General features: G+C 37.0%; 1 protein-coding gene across 5 annotated transcripts in view; it reads left to right on the top strand.

The window, feature by feature from the left end:
- The window catches only part of Fam168a (family with sequence similarity 168 member A), a 183,484-nt gene that overhangs the window by 114,450 nt on the left and 42,069 nt on the right, over positions 1–26,965 (top strand). For 3 of the 5 annotated variants that reach the window (XM_078046659.1, XM_040284926.2, XM_040284927.2), the window contains exon 3: positions 4,320–4,412. The exons of the other annotated variants lie outside the window; for them this stretch is intronic. In XM_078046659.1, the coding sequence (XP_077902785.1) occupies positions 4,320–4,412 (93 nt within the window). The remainder of the gene's footprint in view (positions 1–4,319; positions 4,413–26,965) is intronic. 5 annotated transcript variants of the gene reach the window in all.

Genomic DNA, 26,965 nt, shown 5'->3' with positions numbered 1-26,965 from the left:
CTGTGCCTTCAAAAGTCACTTGGGAACTTGGAGAAGATATATCTGAGGTCAAGTAATGAAGAAAATGTGACATTCTTCACTAAGAGTCATTGAATTGTTAACAAGTGAGAAGGTAGGGAGGTAACACTGGGCACCTATCATGGGTCTAGCCTATGCTGGGCACTTCCATATACCTTATTTCACTTCATTGTTAAAGCAAATTCTACATAGTAGAGCTTATTATCACCATTTTACAGATGAGGAAAAATCAAAGTCACATAGTCAAAAGTACAAAACAAAATTAGATCTTCAAACTTGGCTCAGATGATTCTGAAGATATTAACTGCAGACCAGCTGTTTCTTACTACTGTACTTTTATTTATGTTGTCTCTTTGTCTTGAATGCTGCTGTTCCCTGACTGCTTTACCTTATCCCTTAAGAAATCAACTCTTATTTTGGACAGTACTTTTCCAGAAAGCATACTTTCCTTTACTCAACTTTAGGCAAGTTTTCCAAACTTCTAGAGCCTCGGTGTTCTCATGTATTAAACAGGGACATTACCCTACTTTATAGGGGTGCTGAAAGAATTACAGGAGCTAGTGTAAAGCACTCAGCACTTACAAAGTAAGTGTTTAGTAATGATTATTATTATTTACAAACAAATAAAGTCAAAGAGAATTTATGGCAGTGGAAGTGAATGAGAAGATGTAAGTTGTCTAGCATGATGATTAGCACATCACAAACCTTCAAAAACATTAATAAATATAAATGAAGGTGGAGGTAACAGTATAAACAATCACATGGAATTGAGATAGTCTGGTCAGGCCTGGGGCAGCTCAGTGATAGAATGCATGCTTAGCATACATAGGGCCCTGGATTCAATTCCCAACACCAAAAACATAACAACAACAACAAAAAAGAATGTGTGATCAATTCTTGACTATACAGGGTACTGTCAATCCTCAAGCTTAGATGGAGTTTATAGATTAGAAAAGAAATGGGAAAGAAGGAAAGATAGATTTAGGTCTTGGTAGCAAGTTTGTAGTTGGGAGCATTGAAGAGTTTTGTCCCAGAATGAAAGTAAGTAGAAGTGGTGGCATGTATCGGTTTCTCAAACTCCTTACGTACTTTTTTGTGTATGGTGTACAGCCTCCTAAGACCGAGAGTGGAAGGATCTCGGAGAACCCATTGTTTGCTTGTGTCTAAACTTTGTCCTATAAGAACACTATGAGAGTGTTTCGGTGTCCTCAAATATTTGATATTTTAAAAAAGATTAAGAACTGTTTTTATAAAGCATGCATACATATTTTATTATCATTGTTTTAAGGGTCTAAGACTGCATGTTAATTTAAAACAAACAAACAAAAAACTGCTACCATTTGCAGCTTCTCATTTTTGTTTTCATTTTGCTGTGATGCTTGGGATTAAACCAGGGTCTCAAACATGCTAGGCAAGTACTCTACTGCTGAGCTATACTCCCAGCCCCAGCTGCTTATGTTATTAAATCAGAATTGTCTTAATACCATGCCACCATACATTTTGAAATATATTGGAAGTTAAGCCAGATACAACTGTAGCTGTTATCCCTAACTTACAATTTCACATGTTTATGTTTTCACAACTGTGTACATTTTCCTTATTATTTAACCTTAAAAGTAAATATTTTCTATTTGAATGTCTATTGTGTATTTATTCTAATAAAAGTAATTCTAGTAACTAAGACCCATGGGGTAGTACCCCACATCTATCTAGCTGGATGGTTTTCCCCTTCCCAGTTGAGAACATGCTAGCAACCTAAGATCCTTTGCCAGAGGGCAGAGTTATTTAGCAGATAAGAGTCCTTGGGAGCTTTGTGGGGCTTTGGTTTGGTAATTGCTGTGATCCTGGCTGTCTTCATTCTTACTGAGTTGCTAAGCTTGAGAAGGAAGGAAATAGTTGCATTTATTTATTTATTTATTTACCCCCCAGAATATTAGGCAGTATGATATATTGGAAAGGAAACAGACTTTGTCTTCTTGACTCATAAGAGAACTTGGTAATGTGTTTCAGTTGAATGAACAACCAAGTCCAAAACTCAGCATAATCAGGTAATAGCTAGGTAATATTGGACAATTTGCTAACCTCCCTAAATTTAATTTCTTTTCCTTTTCTTTTTAAAATATTTTTAATTGTCAATGAATCGATTGATTGATTATTTATTTATTTATTTATTTGTTTGTTTGTTTGCTTGTTTGTTTATTTATTTATTTATTTATTTATTGTGCTGAGGATCAAACCCAGGACCTCACACATTCAAGGCAAGCACTACCACTGAGCCACAACCCCAGCCAAAACTTAATTTCCATTATAAATTGGATAATATTTTCTATTAAAAAAATATATATGTGGTCTATTTTATAGGACAGTTGTGAGAATTAAATAATTTGTACTTCTCTAGAAGGAGGGGTTTTGTTTCTTTCTTTATTTCTGCTAATCACCAAGGAATATTATCAGGATGGAACTATGTTTAAAGTTCATTTCCCTGATGGAGATTCTAGGACCACACAGGTAGTATAAACTCCACAAAGTTTTATAAATTCAGGCTTCATCGAGGCCAAAGTTTCAGATTCATAGGGAGATTTTTTTTTTCTTTTTTAACTTGAGTGTCCCTGTTTTATCTCTTCTCTCACTCCCTCCCCTTCCTTTCTTCTCCCTTCCTTCCTTCTGTGGTACTGGCAGTTGAACCCTCTTGGCACTCTACCACTGATCTATATCCCCACAATCCATTTTTTTGTTTGTTTTTAATTTCTTAACTTGTCAAGGCTGGCTTTGAATTTGTGATCCTCTTGCTTCAGCCTCCTGAGTTGCTGGGATCACAGGTGTGTGCCATGACTCTGGCTCATGTTGTATCTCTGTACTTTTGGATACAGAGATATTTATTAATTTTTAACTTACAATACAGCTCCTTTAGGGTCCCAGCTTTATACAGGGAAATTTAATTTCCAGCCCTTGGCCTCTCTAAGATCCATAGCCTTATCTCCTATCCCTGCTGGCTATAGAATGCAAGCCCTTTGGTTGCTAGGACCCAAACCCTAACCAGAGCAGATGGACATCAACTTCCTGATTTTTAGTTTCACCTTCATTTTTTGATCCCTGAATAATTCATTTCTTTTTCTTTCTTAAATCTCAGATTTACCTAAGAATAAGATATTTGTTATACTTCATCCAGATTTTCTAGGTGTCATTCAATAGGCATAATTTTGAGTTATTTTTTCTTTTATATTGCTGGAAATGGAAGATCCAAATGAGATAATTAGAAACAAATGGCAAAACGTAGTACATTACAGTATATACTTATTGTTACTAATAGTAATGGTTATGTTAACAAGTGTTAATTGCTATTTGGTGGACACATTCTAGGTTTGTTCTATGTATGTATGTTTCTGTGTATTGATTATGATTAATCTTATTAATCATAAACTTCACAGTACTCTTTAACAGATTTTTTTTAAAAACTGATAGTTTAAATCAATTCATTGACTTGGCTAGTATATCTAGCATCTAAGGAATGAGGAAAAATTTGAATTTAGGTCTTTATGATTTTAAAGTATATGTGCTCTCTGTTATGGCAAGTTGATCTGTCTTAAAATATGTGCCCCTTTCACTGCTCCATGAATAATCTAAGGGAGAATCCAGGACTAGGGAACCTTCCCTTTGAAATGGTATAAGCCTGCTGCTGACCAGTAGTTTAAGGTAGGTACAGCAGGGCAAAAATTGAGGGAGTCAAGTGCATTGTGGTGTTATCAGCTTCAAAGGCCATGGGGTGATGGTTACAGGAATTAAAGGAAAACACTCCCAATTTGAAATTCTCTCTGAAGTATTAGATGGGAAATGAAATACATTTTGTGATACAGTGTATTCCAGTAAATAGCTATCTTCTATCCAATTGACAGTTTTTTTCTTCTCTGTCTCCCTTTCCACTCCTCCCCTCTTTTAAAGCTCCTTTACTGAGTATTTACTGTGCACTCAGAACTGAGCCCAGCATTCTATACACAAATTGTGTTTTTACACCTGTAACAATCCTATAGCATTGTTATTGCTACCTCCTGTACATCTTGAAAAAGTGAATTTAAAGAATGTAATGTACCATATACTTTAAAATGTTTATAGATTGTGTTATGGACTGAATGTTTGTGTCCCTTTAAAATTCATATGTTGAAACTCTAACCCCCAATAGGATGTTAATTAAAGATGGGGCCTTTATAGGTTTACATGAGATCATAAGGGTGGGGACTTCATTATGGGATTAGTGCTCTTAAAAGAAGAAGAAGAGACCTCAGAGCTCTTTCTGCTTTATGAAGACACAAGAAGGTGGCCATCTGCAAGCCAGGAAGACCTGTCACTAGAACCCAACCATGCTGACATCTTGATCTGGACTTCCAGCCTCCAGAACTGTAAGAACTAAATGTCTGTTGTTTAAGCCTCCAGTCTGTGGTGTTTTGTTATGGCAGCCCTGGCTGCCTAAGACAATAGTAAGTATAATGAACGCCTGAATACCTGTTGTTTTGGTTAACCATTAACAATGAGCTCTATACAGACTGGGACATTTCTTTTTCTGAAGGCCTCAGATAGATTTCTCTGCTAGAATTCTGGAATGTAGTTAAGACGTAAACATTATTCTGTTTCTTAAAGTGTTCTGATGGTGTCAATATCCAGGCATCACCCAGAGGTCTGATAGGTGGTCTGGGAAGAGGACAGGTTTTGCTAACAAACCTGAAATAAAAATACAGAGAGATGAAACTCCATGCAAAGAGTTTATTTGGGAATGTGCAAAAGTGCAACTCAGGATACGCATGCTATAGTGAACCATAGGCACACCCAGGAGGCCTGGAGCAAAAGGGAAACTTTTAAGGAAAAAAAGTTCATGTAACTATTATGAAACAAAGACCTTTGGTTAAAGGGGCTAGTTGCAGGATTTGGCCTGAGGTCATTGTTGCTAGGCAGGCGTCTTTGTACAAAGTGGCTTATCTGGAATACTGTGGTCTTGAGGAATTTCTTGCAATAAATCCTATAATAGGCACATGTGAAGGAATTTCTTATTATAAGCCCTATTACAGGCATTTGTCTATAAAAGCTCTTCTTCATGACTTCCTGACACCATTTTGTTAGGATTTGACATAAGTGACTATTTTGATATTGATAACTTTGTTATGTGTCTTTCAGATCTGGATTGGAATCTAGGCTCTCCCATTATTTAGGTGTGGCACATTAGTTATTTAGGCAATCTAAATTTCAATTTCCTCAACTGTAAAATGGGGTAATGACCTAAACAGATGGTTGGGTTAGTGGGTCCCTAAATTTGTTGATTGAGCCTATAATAACATGCCTGTCTCATAGTTGACACTCAGTTAAGGGTAGTTATAAAGCCCAGCAATGACCATATCCTCTGTAAGAGAAAAGAGTATGGTATTTAGAGATGTGACTTAGATTACAATTTCATCTGTCACTTAAGTTCTGTGTGATATCAGATAAGTTATTAAGGTTTCCTACTTTCAATATATCATTTGCAAAAAAAAAAGATAACTTATGAAAAAGAATTAGGAATGCTTTTTTCATAAGACAGCTGAATGTAATAGGACCAGCCATTTACTTGTGATATAGTTCCCAAAACCTAATTAGAAAAGAATTTTGAAATGTGAGAACAAATGAAGTGAAACTAATTCATCATTTATAGGTGAAAAGATGGAGAATAAGAAGTATTTTACTGAAAGTGTTGGAGCTGAGTCTGAAACCTAAGGCTCCCCACTCTGGGCCTGTGTAATCATTGTCTCTCTACCACAAAATAATAAGCAAGGTTTCATCTTCCCTACATCCTGTCCTGACCATTTCCCATTAGTCTGCTGGCCCATATCAGTCAAGTGCCCTCCTGACTCCTGTGGTAGGCCCTGAATGAATTTCCTGATTTCATCTTGTATCAAACCCATGTTCAAAAGCTACAAATACATAAATAGAAGATATGACCCCCAAATTTATAAAGCTAAAAAATTGATGTGTTCAAAGATGTCACCATCTTTCTAACAGTATTTTTCCTAGACTACTTCTTTAACTTAAAAAAAAAAATAGTCAATTTAAGAAGCAGATTATATTTGACACAGTGATTTATCATCTAGATGATCTTGAAAATTAATGAAGCTGATGGCCTGCAGATATAATGAATAACCTGATATATCAGTAAGATTAAAAAATAAAGTCTTCTACTGTCATGTATAACTAATTAGAACAAATTTAAAATAAAAAATGGTGGTCTCAGCAATGACCCAAGCCCTACTCAGCTCATTCTCTTTTTGTAAGGATCATATGTAAGATTAACTGACATTGGTGCATTTATTCTTTGCAAAGAACTTTTGTGGGAGTTTTCCCTCATATTTGTTTTTTATAACAACTCTGCGGAGATAGCCATTATTTTCCCCATGAAATAATTGGAGATCTGCATCCGCAAGGTCACACTGTATTGCAGAACCCGTACTACAGATTTTCTGAATTACAGAGTGGGTGCTTTTACTGCTGTGGCACATGTGGCTGTAGCTGTATGTTGGACACCACCGTGGTTTTGGTCTTAGATGAATCTGGAAAATAGATTCTAATTTCTGAAACTGCTCCAGCAAAACTCTCTTTGATGTTCAAACTTATTTCCTCTGCTCAGAAAAGACCTCTCAGGTCACTTTTTCACCTATAGTTGAAGAAGAGCTTCAAGAGACTTCTTATGAACTATTCTCACTATAGTTACCAATCATCTTCTTCTCGTTAAATACAATGGATCTTTTTCAGCCCTCATTTGACACCCCTGATGCCCCTTCCTTCTTGAAGCAAGCTTTCCTTACTATTAAAAAAAAATGTGTATTTTTAAGTTGTAGATGAACACAATATCTTTATTTTTTATTTTTATGTGGTGCTGAGGATCAAACCCAGTGCCTCACACATGTGAGGCGAGTGCTCTACCACTGCTATAACTCTAGCCCCAGCTTTCCTTACTTTTATTGATGCCATTGTAATTTTTCTGTTTCTCTCTCTCTTTCTCTCTGTCTCTTAAGGAATTTTCCATTGGCTCACCCATTAAAAGTTGGTGTTGTCCAAGGGCCACATCTCTCTTGCTTTGCCTTGGCTACTATCTATAGATTGATGATTCATTTACTGTAGCTTTGTGGCAAATCACTTTTCTGAGCTACAGACTAGTTTATTCCAGCTGTCTTTTGAACATCCCTTCCATGAATATCTCATACTTTTGCACAGACTTAACATATCTAAAACTGAGCTTGTTCACTTTCTTTCCCCTGTAACCTCTCTTTCCTTTTATCAATTTGTGGTTTGTATTTGATTTAAATGGAACCATACAATCTTTATCCTTTTGTGACTGACTTATTTCACACTGCCTAATGTCATCAGGTTTTTAAGACTGAATAATGTTTCATTGTGTATATATACAACGTTTTGTTTATTTCTGTCAATTATCACTTGAGTTCCTTCTACCTTTTTTTTAAAAAAAAAATATATATATATATATATTTTAGTTGTAGTTGGACACAATACCTTCATTTTATTTATTTATTTTTTTACGTGGTGGTGAGGATTGAACCCAGCACCTTGCACATGCTGGGCGAGTGCTCTACTGCTGAGCCACCACCTCAGCCCTCCTTCTACCTTTTGACTGTTGTGAATAATGCTACTATGAATATGAATATACCATGTATCTTTCTTTCAGTTCTTTTGGGCATATTTCCAAGGTGGAATTGCTGGATCACATTGCTGGATATTTTTAATTTTTTGATGAGCCATCATATAATTTTCTTAGCAGTTGCATCATTTTTCATTCTACCAGCAATGTATTAGGGATTCCGGTTTCCACACAGCTTCATCAATGCTTGTTATTTTCTCTCTTTCTGTTAAAAGTAATAACTATTTTAATAGTTATGAAATAACTCTTAAAATTTTTAAGAGTTATCTGTTTATCTTTTATTTTTTCTTTTTTTAAAATTTCTAATACATTTATTTAGGTTTCTTTAAACAAGGTTACTCTATCATCTTCTCAGGTCATTTCCCACTTCTGAGTTTCCTGTTAAAAACAGGGATAATAGGGGCTGGGAATGTGGCTCAAGTGGTAACGTGATTGCCTGGCATGCGCAGTGCTGGGTTCGATCCTCAGCACCACATAAAAATAAAATAAAGATGTTGTCCACCAAAAACTAAAAAATAAATATTAAAAAATTCTCTCTCTCAAAAAAAAAAAACAGGGATAATATTATCTACCTACTTCAAAAGTGCTTTGAGGATTGACATAATATGTGTAAAGCATCCAGTATGTGGTTAAGTCTCTTATTAGGTACTAAAGAATGAGTAGCCATTGTTTTATTCTTAGTCTTCCTTATGTCTGCAGTATCTAGCACAAGGAGTGGTGCAGAGTTGGCTCTCAGTAAATTTTGAAGGAAGAAAGGGAAGGTGGGAAGGAAGAAAGGAAGAAGGGAGGGAGGGTAGGAGATGGAAATCTGAGTGAAGGATCACAGCAGAGAAGTATACATTGGGTTTGAGGAAGAGATGTCTGTGACCTGGTTGTTCTTGCTAGTGAGTAGCCTTCCAATGTGGCAAGGAGAGTTTGGGACCAGTAGCCAATGTGGGAAGGTTTGTTCATGCTTTGTAGGTGAATGAAAATTTCACTTGGATGTTATTTTATGATTGATCAGTTCCTCTAGATGGAACAGGAAGATTTTTATTACTTCTGAGTCATGTAGTCAAAAGGATCCTTTCCTCTGACCTACTGGATTTGAAAAAAATGTTCTTTTTAGAACAGTAATAATTAACATCCAATGATTCCATTGAGCTACTTAGCAAGAGTTGCTTTCAAGCTTCCTGTATTATCTATTCAGTCCTGGACTGCCTCACTTTGAGGAACAGCTTCTTTGCTAACAAAGACAGAATGGACCTTGACTTTGAAAAACAAAATTTAACTCTCTTATGAAGAATTTTCTCTGAAACATGAGAGAGCAAAGACCCACAAAACCCATATAATAAGAAGTATATTACTATAGAAATTAAAACTACCATTTGTGAAGTCATTTAATTCTTAGAACAATACAATATTTATTCCTATTAATAAATCCTATTCATAAATGAAAAAAGACTCAGAAAGATTAATAAGTCTATACAAGGTAATACAGCTAATAAATAACAAAGCCAAGATTAGCATTTAGGTTTACCAGACTCCAGTCTTTTCCTTCCACCAAGGTGTCAGGCAAGGTCTCTGTGGATTTTTTTTTTAATAACTTTATTTTTTTTGTTTATTTGTTTTTTTTATGTGGTGCTAGGAATCGAACCCAGTTCCTTGTACATGCTAGGCCAGCGCTACAAACCCGGCCCCCCCTGTGGATTTTGGAATGAATACAAATTGTGTGTATCTAAAGGTACATGGATTAAATCTTGTCCCACCAAGAGCCATACACATTAAATCACATTGCTATTTTTCTGTGACCAGTTTTCTTTCCAGCATCACAAAATAATTTCCCACCTCTGTAAAAAAGAACAGCTTATTCTCCCAAAGAAAGAAGTACTAGTGTTGTTGGATTGTTATTCTAAATCCATGCTTCTAAGTCTTCTTGTCTTCCTTTTCTCAGGAGTTGTGCAGTTATTTGGGTCTTTCTAGACTGTGAGCTCCTTGAGGGAAGGAGTCATGGACTTCCTTTGCCTAGAACAGAGTGTGGGCACTTATTTACTCATTAAATATCATTACCATTATTAGTTTGTATTAATTTTATTATCGTTGCTCTTAATGTTAAAGTAATAGCTACAATAATAACTGTCACTAGGGTGCCAGGCACTTCAAAAACATTGTTTCTAATTCTTGTGATAATCCTTCAAGTGAGAGCTGTTTTCATTTTACATCTGAGGGAATAAGAAGTTTCAGATAAGTTGAATAACTTTCCCAAGGGTATATAGCTTATAAAGTCACCGTAAATGAAACACAAACATGCTTAAAAAAAAAAAGTTTATCATGGTAAAATGTATATTACATAAAGTTTACCATTTTAGCCATTTTTAAGTGTAAAAATGGCTAATTTTAAATTCAGTAGCATTAGGTACGTTCATAATGATATGTAACTGTCCTCACTATTTCCAGAACTTTTCAACATCCTAAACACAAATTCTGCACCCATTAAATATTAGCTCCCCTTTATCTTCCCTCCAACCTCTATAACCCCTAATCTACTTTCTGTTACTATGCATTCGTCTATATCACTCACTAAGTAGAATCATGCAATATTTGCTTATTCATTCATCTGTCCCTTTACATACCCTGAAATCTTGATTCAGCCAATAGAAGTTGAAACTGGCTGCCAGCTTTTGGGATGGTCTTTCAGTGATCAAAACCTGCAGTCAAACATATAACCCTGATATTCGGAGGACAGAGTCCTTATTGCCATACATATTACAAAATATCATCATGTCTATCTTTTTTTTTTTTTTTTTTTTTAAGTCCTTATTGCTCACCCTGGCTCTAGCAAAGCACACCAGAAATTAGGGGATGGCAGCTACTGGACAAAATGCTGAGATTTACCAGTGTTTTCATCAAGCTCTCCCCTGGATGCTATAAGTATTCTGATTAGAATCCAGAGTTCCAAAACAGTTACCTCAGATACTTTCTGCAGGTAGTTGTCTGGGTAGAGAAATAGACTCCTAGAGTTTTCTATTCTGTCATCTTTCATGACATCACTCCCAATATAGATATTCTTTAAATGCAACAATGAACCTTTGGTGTCATATTTTAAAAAGGTCTGTCACCATTGCATCATAAAAAGTATAAAGTCAGAATTTGCTTTTTTCCCTCCAGATACAGCCTTGCTGTATTACAATATTCTTCGAAAATAAAGAATAGCCATCACGGGCTGGGGATGTGGCTCAAGCGGTAGCGCGCTCTCCTGGCATTCGTGCGGCCTGGGTTCGATCCTCAGCACCACATACCAACAAAGATGTTGTGTCCGCCGAGAACTAAGAAATAAATATTAAAAATTCTCTCTCTCTCTCTCTCTCTCTCTCTCTCTCTCTCTCTCTCTCTCTCTCTCTCTCTCCTCTCTCATTCTCTCTTTAAAAAAAAAAAAAGAATAGCCATTAGCCTGCAGGATTGATGGGATACATGCTTTCTGTGTACCCATTCACAAGGACAGACAGAGTCTCTCAATTAACTGAAATCCCAGCAGTGTATTCAGTGTGTTAGTCAGCTTTTTGTCATTGTTGTCAAAATACTTGAGATAATAAACTTATGAGGAGGAATCGTTTACTTTGACTCAAAGTTTTCGAGTTTTCAGGCCTTGGTTGCTTGTCCCCTTGCTTTGGGGCCTATGGGAAGGGAGAACATCATGGTGGCATGAGAGCACACCATGAAGCAAACTGCTCACCTCATGGCAGCCATGAGGCAAAGAGAAAAAGAGTGGAAGGGGCTAGGGTCCTAATGTCCCCTTCAAGGTATGCCCCCAGTGACCTAATTTTCTCCCATTAGGTTCTACCTGTTAAAGTTTTCCCATCTCCCAAAAGCTCTACAGGCAGTGACTAAGCCATTAACACGTGGACCTTTCTGTAACATTCAGTCATGGGCATATTTCTATAAAATGATGCAAAGTTGTCCGATAGCTCACTTTATTACCTATCTTCTGCCCTAACGAGGGAAAAAAATCTGTATCATCACCATGTTGAGAGCTTTGACTGAAGACTTAAGGTGCCTGCTTTTATCTGGAAAGATTTCATTTAGGGTTTTGCATTAAGATGCTTTATCCCTGCCTTTCCACCTTCCAGTTTTTTAGATCTTTATGTATTCTGGATGTTTATTTCTGCCAGAAGAGAAGCTGGCAAAGTTTTCCTTCCATTCTGTGGGCTTTCTTTTCATGTTCTTGTTTCCTTTGCTGTGCAGAAGAAGCTTTTAATTTGAAGCCCTTCCTTTTGTTAATTCTTGGTATTATTTCCTTCGTTTAGTGGTCCTTTTGAGGAAATTGTTGCCTGTGCCTGTATGTTGGAGCACTGACCCTATGTTTTTCTTCTAGCAGTTGAAAAGTTTCTGGTCTAATTTCTAGGTCTTTGATCCATTTTGAATGGACTTTTGTGCAGGGTGAGAGATAGGGATATAGTTTTATTTTTCTACACAAATTGTTATATTCTTTGTTTTTCAAATTATATAATTGTAAGTTTGTGAACACACACCTAAAATGACTGTGTTCTTTGTGTACATTCATGGCCCCTCCATAGACTCTCTTTATTAACCAGCACAAGGTCTGTATGACATAGAAAGACATGGGTGTGTAAGGACACAATTTTAGTACACTGAGAGACACACTATCTCAAAAGGAGGTGCCACATATTCTAAAAGCCTAACATAATAAATAGATGCAAAAGGTGTACGTGGGGTCAGAGAATGGTGTCAGAAAAGCATTCTGAAAAAGCAAGCACGGAACTAGATTTTTGAAGCATAAGAAGAGTCTGAGTTCTAGGTCTGACTGTACTATAAATAACTGTGTGAAACTGGGCAATTCCTACCCATTTCTCTTGTCTTCACTTTCACATCCATGCTACCAGGGGCTTGAGTTGCTTGGCAGCTCCCTTCCAATTCTAACATTCTGGGCATTCATCTTTAAATTTTTTATTAGATTTTTTTCATTATAATTCCTTTCCTTAATCTATTTCTTTTGCCTCTTCCCCCCCATACCTCTCCCTCCCCCCTTCCCCCCCCCCCACATTGGGGATTGAACCCAGGGACTCTGTAAAGTGGTTAACACTGAGCCACATTTCCATCCCTTCTATTTGTTTTGAGACTGGACCTTGCCAAGTTGCTGAGGCTAGACTGGAACTTGAAATTCACTTGTCTCAAGCCCCTTGAATAGCTGAGGTTACAATTGTGGGCCACTGCACCCAGCTCCTTTTGCCTTGGAATCTGAGATGTAACTGAAGGGCTCAGAAGTAGGTAAGGACAAGTAAGCTCAGTACCCCTACTCAGAACCCATTCTGAGTACGGTGATAACAGCTTCTGTCAGCCCAGGGTTCTTTCCCTACAGCTCTTGATGGATTTGGGCAAGATCAATAGGAAACCATGAAAGCCTTTTTTCACAAGTAGCTTCTTATGGAAGATCACTTAGGTATAGTCATCACGAGTGACTGTGTTCCCTTTTCCTGCTAATTAAGCTTATGCAATTTAATTTTGTTTTCTATTAGTTACTTATGGTTCTTAGTCAATGCTAATATAATTTTTGTGGCTGTGAGTAGAGTGCAGATCAGTGGGATGGAAGTTAACAAAGGATTTGAAGAGCTTTGGGCTGTGCTGCATAAATTCTCATTAGAATGACCTCTGTTGCTTAATGCAGACTGCAGAGCCTACACTTAAGGTCAGAAGACCCAGTCTGCTTCAGCTGCTTCTAACTAAAAACTTGAGTAAGTCATTTTATTTCCAAAGGCCTCGGTTTCCTTCTCTACAAAGGTAATAATGATAATAACCTACCCTGTCTATAATTTGTTTCTGATACTTTAAGAAGATAATTCATCTGTCAGAAATTTTAAGATGGCCATGGATGGAGCTGGATTAGACTGACTGTTCTTATCCTGGAGGTTAACTGCTTGCATATGCTAGGCTCCCAAAGTAGGCCAGGAAGTCATTGAGATTAGCAACTTTATCAGCTGAAATGTTTCTTTCCTGTGTTTAGAAGAGAATTTCCTGGCATTTGGAGGCAGAATTGGCCTGTTCTCAGCATGAAATCACTGGGCTTCTGGGCAGGACCTAGAGAGGTCCCAAACTTGGAAAAAAATACCATAGAAGGGGCCTCCCCTTATGTTCCAAGCTATATAGAGTAAATTTGTGTCTCCAGTGGGTGGGCTAATAAGAACAGCTATCTATTACTAACAACAATGATTTCTATTTGTAGAGCATCCATTATGGACCATATAGAATGTTTGGAAACTTACTACAGTGTACCTGACATTTGAGGACAATGAAGTTTGTCTTGTCTTCAAAATTTATATGAATTTTGCCTGAAAACACCATTATATAGTCATACTTGTTTTCTATAAAATACTGTATTTAGTATCTGGTAAAATTAATATCCCAGGAAGGCGCACTATATTTATTTATTTATATATATTTTTATGTACCCTTCAGCATATTGTTGAGTAACCACAGGGGTTACTGAATACAGTTTAAGAACTGTTATTTTATTTAATCTTTATTTTACAAGATTTAATATTTATAGACACAAGAAAGATGGAAAAAGACTTGTTTCTATCACAGACCCAAGAAACAGTAAAGCCAGATCCAAACACAGATTGGGATGTTCCATGCTTTTAACCACTGAACTGAGTCTCCCATGTTATTGTACTGCCGTATTTATATATTTAGTACCTGTTACCCTTGCAGGCAATCTGTGTGTCCTTTATGCTCAACAGGGTGCATAAGACAAAGTAAACTCTCAGCCAGGGTGCTGCGTCCTGCACCTATGATCCAGCAACTTGGCGGGCTGAGACCAGAGGATCAAAATACAAAGAAACAAATAAACAAAAAGTAAACTCACAATGAACACTGATTGGTTGAATGAATAAGCCCCTAAAATGAAGTCATTTCAAGGGTTCACACATTTCTAGCAAATTGATCTCAGAGTTTTTTTAAAACCTTTTTTGTCCTTAGGGTCTTCTGTAACAATGATTCACATTAAGCTCTAAGCCACTGCTTATGTGCAGAATAATTGATATTTACAGGGAACTCTGGATAAATAGAGAAAGCTGCCCAAGAGCACCTATGTCCACCTCCTTCCCAGACACCATTAGATTATCTTAAAAAATCAGTATCTCAAGTCACAACCCATGAACAACTCCTAAGCTACCATGAAAGAAATCTCAGAATTGTGTGGCTTATGTTTGTCTCCCTATCCTCCCACTGTATACTGTATTCACACACCCCTTTCTCTTCTCTGTTTTGTACCCATATATTCCTTATTATTACAGTGATGAGCACAGGTGTGTTATATAAAACACTGGATGTTTTCCCCCTAGTAGCAGCTAGTATGGGGTGTATATATATATGCATGCTTTGAAAGGTTGGAAAACCTCCTCTAGAGACTTCTCCTTTCGTCCAGAGTGAATCTCTTCTGAATTTAAAATATCTATTTTTCTTTTCTTTCCCTTTCTTCTTTTCTTTTTCTGTGCTGAGTTGAACTCAGGGGCCCTGTGTATACTAAGCATGTGCTGTACCACTGAGCTATAGTCTCAGTCTCAAAGCATCTTAAGAGAGCTTTGCCTTAAGAAAACCCATAGGCATTGCACAGTGTTCTGAAATTTTGGAATCCATTTGATCCTTAAAAATCTATGGAAATCTGTTACTATTGACTTTCAGATTGGTAGATGTTAACCTTTTGGATCTGGAATGTCCCCCAAAGGCTTATGTGTTAAAGATTCGGTCCCCTGTGCAGCAGTGTTCAGATGTGAGGCTTTTGGGAAGTACTTGGGTCATGAGGGCTATAACCTTATTGGTGAATTAATATGTTGATAGATTCATAATTTGATGGCATTATTGGGACGAAGTGGAAAGTTTAAGAGGTGGACCTTAGAGGAAGTAATTCACTGGGTGTGTATCCTCAAAGGATATATCATGTCCCCTTCCTTGCACCAGTGCCCCCTACCCTTCCTGGCTGCCAATGAGGTGAGCAGCTTTCTACCCTCAACCCCTACCCTTCCACCACGGTGTTTCAGCCTCATCACAGGTCTGAAAGCAATGGAGCCAGCTGGCTCTACACTGACAAATTGACCTCCGAGTTTAAATAGACCTTTTTTTGTCCTGGGGCTCTTCTATAACAATTATTCACATTAAGTTCTCATTCAGTACTAAAATACATCTTTCCTCTTCTAATCTGATTTTTCAGGTATTTCTTCACAGTGATGAAAAGCAGTCTAGCGTGATGTGTGTGTGTGTGTGTGTGTGTATGTGTGTGTGTTGCTTTGTTTAATAAGTTAAATATTCTGATGTTGAAGAATCTCTTCTTAGGAATGAGGAGACTTTTCCAGCATCTGGATTTGCCCAATAGTGAGTAAATCCTCCAAAAGGCCAAAAGTCTCTGTGACTAATAAGTGATTTGCACTTTATAGCAGTGATTCTCTAAGTGTAGGTTCTAGGAACTTGTTTAAAAATGCATTCTTGGGCCTCCACCCCAGACTCACTGAATCAGAAACTGGGAGGTAGTTCCCAGCAAATTGTATGTTTTTCATAAACTCTGTAGACATTTTTGATGCACTTATCTGTCATTTAGTAAATATTCAATAAATAATCTCCCTCTTCCCTCCCAATTCGGTGATCTTGTCTAAGAATGTTGCCACTGTGAATACCATAATTACTTTGAGTTCACAACAGATTTATAAACAGGTCATGTGTCAACTATGCAGATGGCCTCTTCTGAGACAGATTGAGAAGTCTGTGGTCAGGCAACCCCAAACTCTGGGCACAAGGATGAAAGCTACAGTTTCCAGCCGACAATTTTATCGTTTTCCTTACACTTCTTTGGGAAACTAAATAATTGATCCCCAACATTGGCTTTAAACGGACTCTTGTTGGGTAAGGTCAAAAGTGTGATTACTTGAAAATTGCTCAGCAGGTGGGGAAGGTACTTGATTTTAAGTGTCTAAATCAGGTTTTTGCTATTACTGCTCTCAGCAGGAGAAGAGGCAGAAAAATCAATAGTCTTGTTTAAGCTGTAAAATCACACTTCCTGTTATCTCACAAGGCCTTTATGTGCTAGAGAGAAGCTTTGACCTCTACTGTCACAAAGGCTGTCACAATTTGTAAGTTTATGGTGAGTTCATTGAACTCTGTGTTGTCTGGTATCTGCATGGCATGAGACTTGGAATCTTTTTGATACCTTGAGAATAGTACAGGTGGGCAGAAAACCAAAACCCAACTCCAGACCATCTCTCCCTTTTTCCTCTTGAGAGTGAATCTGAACTGGAAGAACTGAATTGAAAGTTAGACAAGAGAACTGAACATATTGTCTAAGGAGAGGGCGGGCAGGAGAGGGCTGTTCCTGAGCAGCTCTGTTGTAATTAAAGTTACTGTTGATCTTAAGTTTCCAGAGGAGCATAGAGCTTTAAGGAGGTGGGCTGAATGATTGATATTATCATCACTTTTATTATTTAAATACCCATTCCCTACCAAATTCAGTAAAAGGTGATTCTTATGTAACCCATCAATTAAGATTGCCCAGGTTTGGGCTGGGAATGTAGCTCAGCTTACATCTCAGATAGGTTTGAATCGCAGCTCCATCATTTATATCAGTTATAAACACCAGAAGATGCTTCTGGAAGACTTGACTAGCAGTAGCTCAACTAGGCATATAGGGGGAAATATATATATATATATATATATTCCCCCACACACATTAAAAGAAGTCTAGGGGCTGGGGTTGTGACTCAGCGGTAGAGTGCTTGCCTAGCACATGCAAGGCCCTGGGTTTTATCCTTAGCACCATATATATATAAATAAATTAAATAAAGGTATTAAAAAAAAGAGTCTGGATGGGCTGGGGCTGTAACTCAGTGATGGGGCGCTTGCCTGGCATGTGTGAGGCACTGGGTTTGATTCTCAGCACCACATATAAATAAAATAAAGATACATTGACAACTAAAAAATTAGAAAAAAAAAGTCTGGACGTCAGTGGCAGGTGGCATTGATTTATTAGATAAGTGATTTCAAGATCCCCATGACTCCTGTGGTCTTTGTTGATCTAAGATGGTTGCTATGGCTCTAGGAATCGTGTCTATGATTAAGGTTGGAAAAAAGGGGTATAGGAAACATCAGTAATGTGTAATTTTTATGTTATTTTTAGATTTTAATTTTATTTATCTATTTATTTATTTATTCGTAGTGCTAAGGATCCAATCCAGTGCTCCACACATGCTAGACGAGCACTTTACCACTGAGCTACAACTGCAGCCCCCAGTAATGTGTATTCTTTTACTAGGAAAGCAAAGACTTTCCCAAAGTTCCTTTTGTAGACATTTTTTGTACATATCATTAGAACTAGACCACATGGTTATTATAAGTTGTTAGCCTGGGAAATGAGTAGTGTCCACCCCCAGCCCTATTTTGTATTTTATTTAGAGACAGAGTCTCCCTGAGTTGCTTAGCACCTCACTTTTGCTGAGTCTGGCTTTAAACTCTCAATTCTCCTGTCTCAGTCTCCTGAGCTGCTGGGATTACAGGAATGCACCATCACGCCAGGCTCGCTGTAATTTGATAAGCACTATAAGAAAAAACAGTTATGATAGCCTGGAAGAACCTCTGATCTAACCTGGAGGGATGAAGGTCAAGGAAGACTTTTAGGAGAAAAAAAGTGAAGGGCAGAGGAAAGACTATGTATGCATAAGGACCGCCTGAAAAACAACATGGATATAGAACAGGACTGCAAAGTATTGTTAGGAAAAGTTCTGTGTTTGATGTTGGTAAAGTGTAAAAAGCCAGGCCAGGCTTGGCAAGGGAAGTAAGCCATTTAGATGGATAGGAGGCAGATGTGGAGGATCCTTATGCTATGCTAAAACGTTTAGGTCAGTGGGGTGCCATTAGAGTGTTTTAGGCATGAGGTATAGATTGGCATGTTTAAAAATGATCTCCCTAAATGCAGTGAGTGGATGGATTGGGGGGAGTTGGGGGAGAGAAATGGAAGTCAGAAGACCAGTTAGGTTTTTAAAATGGTTTAGTCAGGAGACCTGAGTTAGAGGTGGTATCTGGGATGAAAAAGAGAATAGATTTGAGTCACTGTTAGAGAGAAAGATATCTGACATACAGTAGACATTCAGCATTTGTGGAATATACATAAGAGCTTGATGTTGGATTTGGGGAGTGAGAAAGAGGAGGAACCTTGACTTATCCCAAGCTCTCTCTGCTATAAGTGACAGATAGCATCCTGTGCCATCACTGAGTTCTCAATAATACTGAGACCAGTGAGTGTTTCAGGGAGCTTTCCTTTTAGATATTTCTCAGATAATTGTCTCATAACTTTTCCCCTAGAACTGGACATTTCTAAACATAACATATCTTGGTAATTATGGGGCAAGATAATGTTATTTCCATTTTACAGATTAGAAACTTACGTGCTGAATAGTTAAGTAGTTTGCCTGGTATCACCCAACTGCTCAGAGTAAGAAAATGTTCTTCTTCCACAGCATGTTGACTTTGTGCAATACTTGGACTTTCTGTTGTAATTTCAACTGTTTATAGGCCATAATAAACCAAGCAATAAAATTCGGAAGATTTTTATCTAATTACTCAGCTGTTAAGATAAGGCCATGAGTTAATCGTAATTCAGTGCACCTTCTAATTCAATCCAACAGAGTGCACAGTATCATTCGAATTATACGAAGAAAGTTCTGCTGATGCTTCATTAATGTTAAAAGAAAGAAAACCTAAAATAACTCACAGAAATATTCAGACATTCCCCTACCCCCATTTTCTTTTTTCAGATCTGATTTCATTCTTATATGTCATTTAAGTAACCATGAGAAAATTATGAAATCTCTCAGGGCCACAGTTTTTCACCTGTAAAAAATATTGGATGGGATGGGGATAGAGCTCAGTTGGTAGAGAGCTTGCCTCACATGCACAAGTCCCTGGGTTCAATCCCCAGCACCACCCAAAAAAAAAAAAATATATATATATATATATATGATGTTCATTTAAGAGTAATTATTGTTATTGTTTTGCAGACAAGAAAACAAAGATTTAGAATTCAATAAGGAGCATAAGGATCTTACCTATGTCCATATAGTAATTTAATGATAGCTCTAACACCTGTCCCCTGCCCCCCCAAAAAAAAGAGTGTTGAAGTGGTGTTTTCTGAGGGTCTTTCACTTAAGACATATTTTATGTTTCATTTTATTTGAAAACCCCATTCTGGTTTGGATGTCACACATATTTTCCACCTGCTTCCTTAGGATATCAACAATGAGTTGAGAGTCTATAGGAACAATAGTGCTTTAAATTTATAGGACCCAATGAAAGTTTTTGCTACATTTTTACGTACACCTGGAAATCTGGGTATTTGGATTATAGTCCTGACTCTTTCTGAAGGATGAGTAGCAGTTATTTGGAACATATGAAAGAAATGTCTAACAATAGGAAATTAATTGAACTTACTTAAGTGTCCAATAACACAGTTATTTTATGGTTTCTCTTGTTTTTCCTCACTTCCAAAACAAGTGTGTTCATGTTAGTGTAGGGCTGGGGTTGTGGCTCAGTGGTAGAGTAAGTGCTTGCCTAGCACATGGGAAGCACTGGGTTCAAACCTCAGCACCACATAAAAGTGAAATAAAGATATTGTGTCCACCTACAACTAAGAAATAAATATTTAAAAAAAGAAAAATCAAAGTGTTGACAAATGAGAAGAACATAAAGAACGCCCATAATTCCCCTGATCTGGAAACAATCACTATTAATTCTTTGATGTATCATTTTTCTAGTTCATTTTAAATGAACAGACAGATATTCTTTTTCAAGAAAAATGAGATTATATGTTGTGTACTGTTCTATAATTCACCTTAATTAGTTAATTAATTAATTTTGGTACTGGGAATTGAACTAACTGGTGCTTTACCACTAAGCACCTAGTGCTATATATCCCCAGTTCTGTGCTATTTTCCATTTTGAGACAGGACCTTACTAAGGTCCACCTCAAGCTTGTGATCCTCTTGCCTCAGGCTCTTGAGTGCTGAGTTTACAGGTATGGGCCACCACGTCCAGTGTTACCTTAATTTATTTGAATTCTGAATTGGATCATTTAAATTTATTTCAACTAATGTTCTATTGGTAGATGTTTTGGTTGCTTAAACTCACTATAAACCAAAAAGCACAAAACAGAAATAATAGACCGAGTTGAATTAGAAATAAAAATGCAAAGATGTGGGATGCTTTAATTTACTGTTTTTTTTTTTTTGTTGTTGTTGTTGTTGTTGTTGTTGTTGCTGTTGTTTTTTTAAGGGGAACAAAAATGCTCTAAAATGTCCAGAAAGGATTGGGAGTATAGTTTGGTGATAGATCGACATGAGTCCCTGGATTAAAGCCCCAGCACAATGCCCAAAAGATTATAATCATACAACAATACCCCCCCAACACACACACACACACACACACACACACACACACACACTTATATTCAGTGTTTCTACAAAAAACCAAGCTGACTTGTAGCTTGCTTTTGTCTAGCCAAACAGTAAAAGGCCTGACCATCTGAACCATGCGAGGATAAGGAAAAGGTGGGAGATAAGGCACATGATTGAGGACTTGGAGGATTTTGATTAAATTGTGTTAAAATCCATGGGCCATTTCCAAAAAGGAGCTTTTAATGAAAAGATTATGGGTGGGGAGACTAACATTTAAGTACCTACCACCCTGTGCCAAGTATTTATGTGAGGTATTTTGTATAAAGTGTTTAGAATTTCAAGTATTCTTTTGATTGTCTTACCTGTAGTATAGGACATCTCTGTGTTCCTGAGGATCAGGTAAAGGGATTTGTCTTAAGATTTGATATCTGAGTGAATGGTACAGCCAGCTGTTGAATCCTTATTTGCCTGCCCTAAGAGCCCCTGTTCGTTTCAGTGGACTGATGGCTCCTCTAGGAGGGCCAGAGAAGGAAACTCCTAAATTACAATAGGAATACTTGGATGGATCTTTACAAAGCATGTTCAAGGACTCCCCTGCCCACCTCCTCAGCCAATCCACATGCAGAAGGAAAAAGGATACTGATGCTGACATAGAATTGGTAATAAAAAATAAATGTTACAGATTGCATCTATCTTTTAAAATATCAAAACCTGGTGTTTTAATCAGCTTTTTCATTGCTTGTGACCAAAAGACCTGACAAGAACAACATAGAGGAGGAAAATTTTAATTGGGGCTCATGATTTCAGAGGTCTCAATCCATCAGTGGCCTACTCCATTGCCCTGGGCCCGAGATGAGGCAGAACAACATTATGGCAGAGAAAGCAGTTCAGTACTTGGCAACATGAAAGCAGAGAGAGAACTCATCTCACCAGGAGTTCAAAATATAAGCCCCCAAAGCATGTCCTCAGTGACCTAACTCCTCCAGCAATACCCTCCCTGCCTACAGTTACCACCCACTTAACTCTTATCAGTGGATTGATCCACAGATGAAGTTACAACTCTCTTAATCTAATCATCTCACCTCTGAGTGTCTTGCATTGTTACACATGAGTTTTTTGGTGTCATCACATATCCAAATCATAACATCCAGGCTCTGAAAGTTGAAGTGAGTTGCCCAAAGACACTGAGTTTGTAAATAAGAGAGCTGGGATTTGAACCTAGGTCTGCCTATGAATAAAGTTTTTGCCATTACATAACACTGTATAGTTTGACTTTGTTTTACTCCTGGACTCAGTGTGCACAACGCTAAGGGAGGGTCCATGGCCTGTCCATAAGTTAACACAGTATTTAAGGTGTTCCTGTCTTTAACTTGTAGTTGCTTCAGCCTCTCCAAAGCCAGAAGTCAGACAGAAATTCTTTCCTGTTCTATCCCACAATACTTTGAATTTCCCTCTGCCACAGCCTTTACCCAAGGTTGGTATTACCCAAGGCTAATACCAGCTTATTTATGTGCTTGCTTGTCTCTCCCATTAGATATTCAATTTATGCACAGCGAGGATTGTATCTTTTCATTTTACATTCACTGCAGTCCCCAACACACTTAAGTGTTTAAGTATTCTTCTAGTTAAATTGACCAAAATTTTTTGTTTGTTAGTTTTTGGAACTTATTTTTTATTTTATTTATTTATTTATTTGTTTGTTTGTTTTTGTGTGTGTGGTGCTGAGGACTGAACCCAAGGCCTTGAGCATGCTAGGCAAGTGTTCTACCACTGAGCCACACCTCCAGCCCATGTTTTGTGTACTTGACTCACTGATGAAGGCAATGATGCAGGTGTTAACATTTAACATATACACAATTTTAAAAACATGGATTTTTGGCTTCCAGCCAAGAATTAATTCCCGCACTGGGGTGTAGACTTCAGGATACTAAAATGAGTATGAAAATGAGTATTAACAAACATCATCATAAATGAAAGTGTATTTAGATCTATTCCCTAATTTTCTTCATTTTTTAAGGAGAAGAAAAGTCTTGCTTCTATTTAAAAAAAAAAAAAAAAAAAGGAATTTCCTTTGGATCCTTCTACCTCCTCAAGCTATCATCACTTCTCCTTTCCTTTATTGTTGGCATCTTTACTCACTCTTCAGCACACCCTATTGTTCCGGTGCCTTCATTCAATCTTCCCTGTGTTGACTCTAAAGGCAAATGTTGTCAGACTGTATTAAAAAATCAAGATCCAGGGGCTGGGGCTGTGGCACAGTGGCAAAGCTTCCGCTTTGCACTGGGTTCAATCCTCAGCACCACATAAAAATAAATAAACAAAATAAAGATATTGTGTCCATTTATAACTAAAAAATATTTTTTTAAAAATCAAGATCTATTATGCACAACTACAATGCACCAATTAAAAATTTTTGGAAAAAATAAATAAATAATTAAAATACATGAAAAAAGAAACCAAGATCCATCTCTTTGCTGTCCACAGGAGACACACGGTAGATTCATAGCTAGAGATTATTTGAAAGTAAAAAGATGGGGGGAAAATCATGTAAACAGCAATCATTAGAAAGTTAGAGTAGTTATGTCAAACCAAATGGGCTTTAAAACAACAACAAAAATGTTGCTAGAAATAAAAAGGGATACTTTATAATGAGAAAAGAGTCAATTGAAGATACAACAATTACAAACATATGCACCTAACAATAGGGCCCCCAAATACATGAGAAAAAACTGACAGAAATGAAACATGAAAGAGACAATTCAGTAATGATAATTGGAAACTCCATTACCTTTACTTTGAATAATAGATAGGGTTAGGTAGAAGATCAGAGAAGGGGCTGGGGATGTTTTTTTTTACTAAAAAATTCTCTCTCTCTCTCTCTTTAAAAACAAAATCAGTGAAGAAATAGAAGATTTGAACACTGTACATCTAATAGACATCAGTAAAATACTCTGATAATAAAATATAATTCTTAAGAAAACATGGAATAATCTCCAGGATAGACCATATGCTAGGCTAATAAACAACTCTTGATACATTTAAAGGATTGAACTTAAATAAAATATGTTCTTTGATGGAGAACAGTGGAATGAAATTAGTAGTAACAGAATGAAATTTGATAAATTCATAATTATGTGAAAATGAAACAAAACACTCCAATGAGTCAAAAAACAAATCACAAAAGAAATTAGGAAATATTTTGAGGTGAATGAAATATAACACCAAACAAATAGGATGCAGCTAAGCAGTACTTGGGAAAAGGAAATATATAGCTGTAGATTCGTACTTTAAAAAAGAATAACAGGCCAGGTGCCACCTGTGTCTGAGGAGGCTGAGGCAGGAGGATTGTGAGTTCAAAACCAGTCTCAGCAAAAGTGAGGTGCTAAGCAACTCAGTGAGACCCTGCCTCTAAATAAAATACCAAATAGGGCTGGGGATGTGGCTCAGTAGTTGAGTACTCCTGAGTTCAATCCCCAGTTCCCCCTCCCCCCCCAAAAAAAAGAAACATAGAAGAATGGTCTCAGCTTAATAACCTGACATTTCACCTTAATACATTGAAGGAAGAAAAGAACAAAGGAAACTTAAAGCAAATAGAGGAAAGGAAATAAAGATTAGAGCAGAAGGGCTGGGGTTGTGGCTCAGAGGTAGAGTGCTTGCCTAGCAAGCATGAGGTCCTGGGTTCAATGCTCAGCACCACATAAAAATAAAGTTAAGGTGTTGTGTCCACCTACAATTAAAAAATAAATAAATAAATAAATATCTTTTTTTAAAAAAAAAAAAAGATTAGAGCAGAAATCAGTGAAACAGAGAAAACAACAGAGAAAATCAATAAAATAAAAACTGGTTTAATAGTATCAAAATTGAGGTGATCAAGACTGATCAAGAATAAGAAAGTAAATTCCCATTTGCTAAAATCAAGAATGAAAGTGTACTTATATACACTAGATACTTATCTTTATCAGATATGTGATTTGCAAATATTTTATGTCAGGCCACAGCTTGTCTTTTTATCTTTTTCACATGGAATTTTGAAAAGTAAAAGTTTCTAGGTTTTTTTTTTCAGTTAAAAAGAATGATACAGGGGACATTACTGCTGACTTTATGCAAATAAAAAGAAATATAAGGGAATACTATGAACTATTATATGCAACATATTAGAACATATAGGTACACTCATTCTATGAGGCCTATATAACCTTGATACCCAAACCAGATACAGATGTCACAGACAAGAAAACTATATGACCAATATGCTATTTGAATATAAATCCAAAAACCCCCAACAGAATACTAGGATTATTTTAGATCCTTCCTTCCCAACACTTAAAATTTTTGCTAGTCTGTTAAGTGTAAAATGATAACACATTCCATGTATTTGCATTTTGTTGATTACTGGTGTAGTTAAACATCTTTTTCTTTTCTCCTCCTCCTACCTAGTCAATTGAATTATTTCATCTGCAGATTGTCTGATTAGAGTCTATTGAATTAATTTCTCATTGACTAATGCAAGTTTTTTATTTTTTATTTTGGACATTAATCCTGTATTGTACATCTTACAAATGTCTTTTCTCTTTATGTACTTGTCTCTTAACTTTGTTTATGCATCTTTATTATGTAGAGCTTTATGTTTTGATGAGTTAAATTTATCATCCTTCTGTGATTCTTCTTTTAGTCTTATCTAAGAAATACTGTCTAAACTGGGTAAGGAGGCACACACATAGCTGTCGTAAACCCAGTGACTCTGGAGGCTGACAGAAGGATCATAAGTTAGACAGACTAGCCTCAATAACTTAATGAGATTCTGTTTCAAAATAAAAGGGGTTGGGGATATAGCTCCATGGTAAAGTACACTGGGGTTCAATCCCTGTCCAAAAACAAAGGAAGGAAGAAAGGAGAGAAGAAGGGAAAGAAGGAACAAAGGGAGGGAATGAGGGAGAAAGGAAGGATGGAAGGGTCTGTCTTATCCTAGGGTTTTCTAACCCTAGGGTCATACCAATGTTTTCTTCTTTTTCTTTTAATAGTTACAAAAATTCTATTTTATAGTAAAGTATGTTTTTTTCTAGAATTGTAGAAGTGTGATGGGGGGTCTGATTTTTTGTTTTTTTTTATATGGAAAACAAGTGTCCCATATGTTTTATCAAATATGAACTAGATTCTCCCCTTTGCTGCATAATGGAATGAAAGAGTGAGTTGATCTGGAAGGGAAAGAGATTCATGGACCAAATCATCAGTTTGCAAAATTTTACTTTGCTTTTTAATCTGTATTTAGAAGATAAATGCACAGAGGTCAGAGACCATTCACTATCAACATAGGAAGTGTTGGGTACTTCCCAAGTGCCTTATAGATACAGTGGGGGAAAAGGAGAAGGAGAAGGAGAAGAAGAAGAGAAGCAGCAGCAGCATTCTTTTGAGTAGGAGATTGAGACAGAATAGGCCATCTGCTTTCTCTTAAAATCTCTTCCATTCCAGCAGATAAGAAGAATCTGGAGAGATACAGTGAGATTTGTTAAAGAATCTTTTCCCCCAGAGGAACAGCACACACACCTGGCCTTATGTACTTAAGAGCAATTATATTAGGAACATCTAAGCAGCCTGTTTTCCTTTTTTGTTGTTGGTGGTGTTGTTTCTACACTAATGACATGCAAGTTAAGCCTGCCAAGTTTTTAGCAGCTCTTTCTGCTGGGACTTTCCTAGGTGAATGGCCTAGAGGTGGCTGCCCTTAACCTGGATAGGCTTTCCTTGAAGATGCAACACAGTGCAGATGAGCACCAGGTGTCTCCCTTCTTGTTATCTCAGGGGAGTTACCTTGCCCTGAGAACAGTGCCTCTCTCACAGCTTTAAAAACCTTGGGGCA

Source organism: Ictidomys tridecemlineatus, chromosome 4 (genome assembly GCF_052094955.1).
Source record: "Ictidomys tridecemlineatus isolate mIctTri1 chromosome 4, mIctTri1.hap1, whole genome shotgun sequence".
NCBI lineage: Eukaryota > Metazoa > Chordata > Mammalia > Rodentia > Sciuridae > Ictidomys > Ictidomys tridecemlineatus.
The sequence above is the reverse complement of the archived record's forward strand: the minus strand, read 5'-3'. Positions and strand labels throughout refer to the sequence as shown.